This window comes from Priapulus caudatus, unplaced genomic scaffold (genome assembly GCF_000485595.1).
Source record: "Priapulus caudatus unplaced genomic scaffold, Priapulus_caudatus-5.0.1 Scaffold175, whole genome shotgun sequence".
Classification (NCBI taxonomy): Eukaryota; Metazoa; Priapulida; class Priapulimorpha; order Priapulimorphida; family Priapulidae; genus Priapulus; species Priapulus caudatus.
This window is the reverse complement of record NW_014577236.1, coordinates 367,735-369,775: the sequence shown is the minus strand read 5'-3', so window position 1 is coordinate 369,775 and position 2,041 is coordinate 367,735. Positions and strand designations below refer to the sequence as shown.

Below are 2,041 nucleotides of genomic sequence, written 5' to 3'. Positions count from 1 at the left end.
AGGAGCGATGGTTGGACACGCTTGTCGTAGCCTTGCTTCTGGCGTTCGGCCGCACGACCGAGGTTCTTCCTCGCTCGCTCATGGGCGTCCCGGGTGGCGCCGCGTACCCACTCAACGTACTCGTTGGGGCACGCCGGGATGTCACTGCCTCAGCATCCCCGTCATCTCTGCCTCAGTATCCCCGTCATCTCTGCTTCAGCATCCCCGTCATCTCAGGCTGTGCTGTGGGTGGAGGAGGTAGATCCGCTGGTATTTCCGCGACGCACTGTTCCGACGTTATGTCGTCGGCGTGGACCATTCTTTGGTCGGCGGGCATCTCGCTTGTCTCCTCAGCGGATTCCTGCCTATCCTCCACTACGTCCTCACGTGGCTCAGCCTCCTCGTACTCTCTGCCTCAGCATCCCCGTCATCTCTGCTTCAGCATCCCCGTCATCTCTGACTGTGCTGTGGGTGGAGGAGGTAGATCCGCTGGGATTTCCGCGACGCACTGTTCCGACGTTATGTCGTCGGCGCGGACCATTCCTTAGTCGGCGGGCATCTCACTTATCTCCTCAGCGGGTTCCTGCCTATCCTCCACTACGCCCTCACGTGGCTCGTCGCACCAACTCCACGTATTCTGCCGCCGGCGCGTGCTTTGCCGCCGCCGCCGCCAGCTCGACCCCGCGCGCTACCAGGGCGGCGTCGGCGTCTCTTCCAGTTGAGCAGTTCTGTCTCGAGGGTCACCGCTTCGGCATTGATAAAGTCGAGCTCTACCTGCTCTGCCTCGACGAGATGGTTGCCTTGCTCGCCTTCCCCGGAGGTCTCTGCTTCCTCTCGCAGCAGAGACAGCTCCCTCGCCGCCTCGGCGTGTCTCGCTACAGTGCCCTCTAGCACCGCCTCCCTCTCGACGATGGAGAAATCCTTCTCCTTCAAGCGGCTCTCCAGCGTGCTCACAGTGGCTTCCTTCTCACTTAGATCCTTCTACAGGCCGGACAGCGAGGCTTCCTTCTCACTCAGCTCCTTCTGCAGGCCGGACAGCGAGGCTTCTTTCTCGCTCAGATTCTTCTGCAGGCAGGACAGCGAAGCTTCTTTCTCGCTCAGATTCTTCTGCAGGCAGGACAGCGAGGCTTCTTTCTCGCTCAGATTCTTCTGCAGGCAGGACAGCGAGGCTCCCTTCTCATGCAGCTCCTCCTGCAGGCAGGACAGCGCGGCTTCCTTCTCGCTCAGCTTCTCCTGCAGGCAGAACAGCGAGGCTTCCTTCTCATGCAGCTCCTCCTGCAGGCAGGACAGCGCGGCTTCCTTCTCATGCAGCACCTCCTCGAAGCTGGTTAAGTAGCTCGTCCTTTAGGCTAGAAACAGTAGCTTCTTTTTCGTGCAGCTCTTCTTGGAAGCTGCTCAGGGAGACGTCCTTTCCGCTGAGCACTTCCTCTAGAAGACAGTGCTCCTCGAGAACCTCCTGCATGTCGTGCAGCGTCGGCTTCCGACGGTCGCCGCCACCGTGTGGCACCACCTCATCAGCCGATTCGTCTGCACTTGACAAGGATTGATCGCTCTCATAATACAGGCGTGAGGGAGCGGAGGTGGTGGACGTGACGCTCTCTGCATCCGAAACTGCCTTCGCGTCACGCATGCCTGTCACCACCTTACGCTTCTTGCCTTTCTTCTTTGCCCTCTGAAACTTCGCCAGCAGCTCACGACCGGCTGCCAACTTTCGTTTTCGCTCCTCGTGTCCCATCTCTAACACTCTCCTCTGAAACTTCGCCAGCAGCACACGACCGGCTGCCAACTTTCGTTTTCGCTCTTCGTGTTCCATCTCTAACACACCATATCTTCTTTTCTCCTCCTTCCACTACTGCGCGGACAAATGGTGTCTGTTTGGTCTCATTCAACGCCCTGCATCTTCATCTCGGCCCCGACTGTCTGGCGTGTCATTTATCATCTCGCCATTACGTTGCAATCCTGGTCACGGCACCAGTGTAACGGTTTTGCTATCTCTTTACCTATTCTCTCTACCTAACAGACTACTACCATTGGCCGTGGTATACGTCCGGTTGCCGTTGTG

The 2,041-nt window shown here is 58.4% G+C and overlaps 1 protein-coding gene across 1 annotated transcript; it reads right to left on the bottom strand.

Annotated features, from left to right (window-relative positions):
* Positions 1–945: 945 nt before the first annotated feature.
* Positions 946–1,776, bottom strand: LOC106806709 (A-kinase anchor protein 9-like). The gene is made up of 2 exons (XM_014808726.1): positions 1,403–1,776; positions 946–1,209 (listed from the first exon to the last, which is right to left on the bottom strand). The coding sequence occupies exons 1-2, from the start codon at positions 1,712–1,714 to the stop codon at positions 961–963; spliced, it is 561 nt and encodes a 186-aa protein (XP_014664212.1). The 5' UTR covers positions 1,715–1,776; the 3' UTR covers positions 946–960.
* Positions 1,777–2,041: the final 265 nt, after the last annotated feature.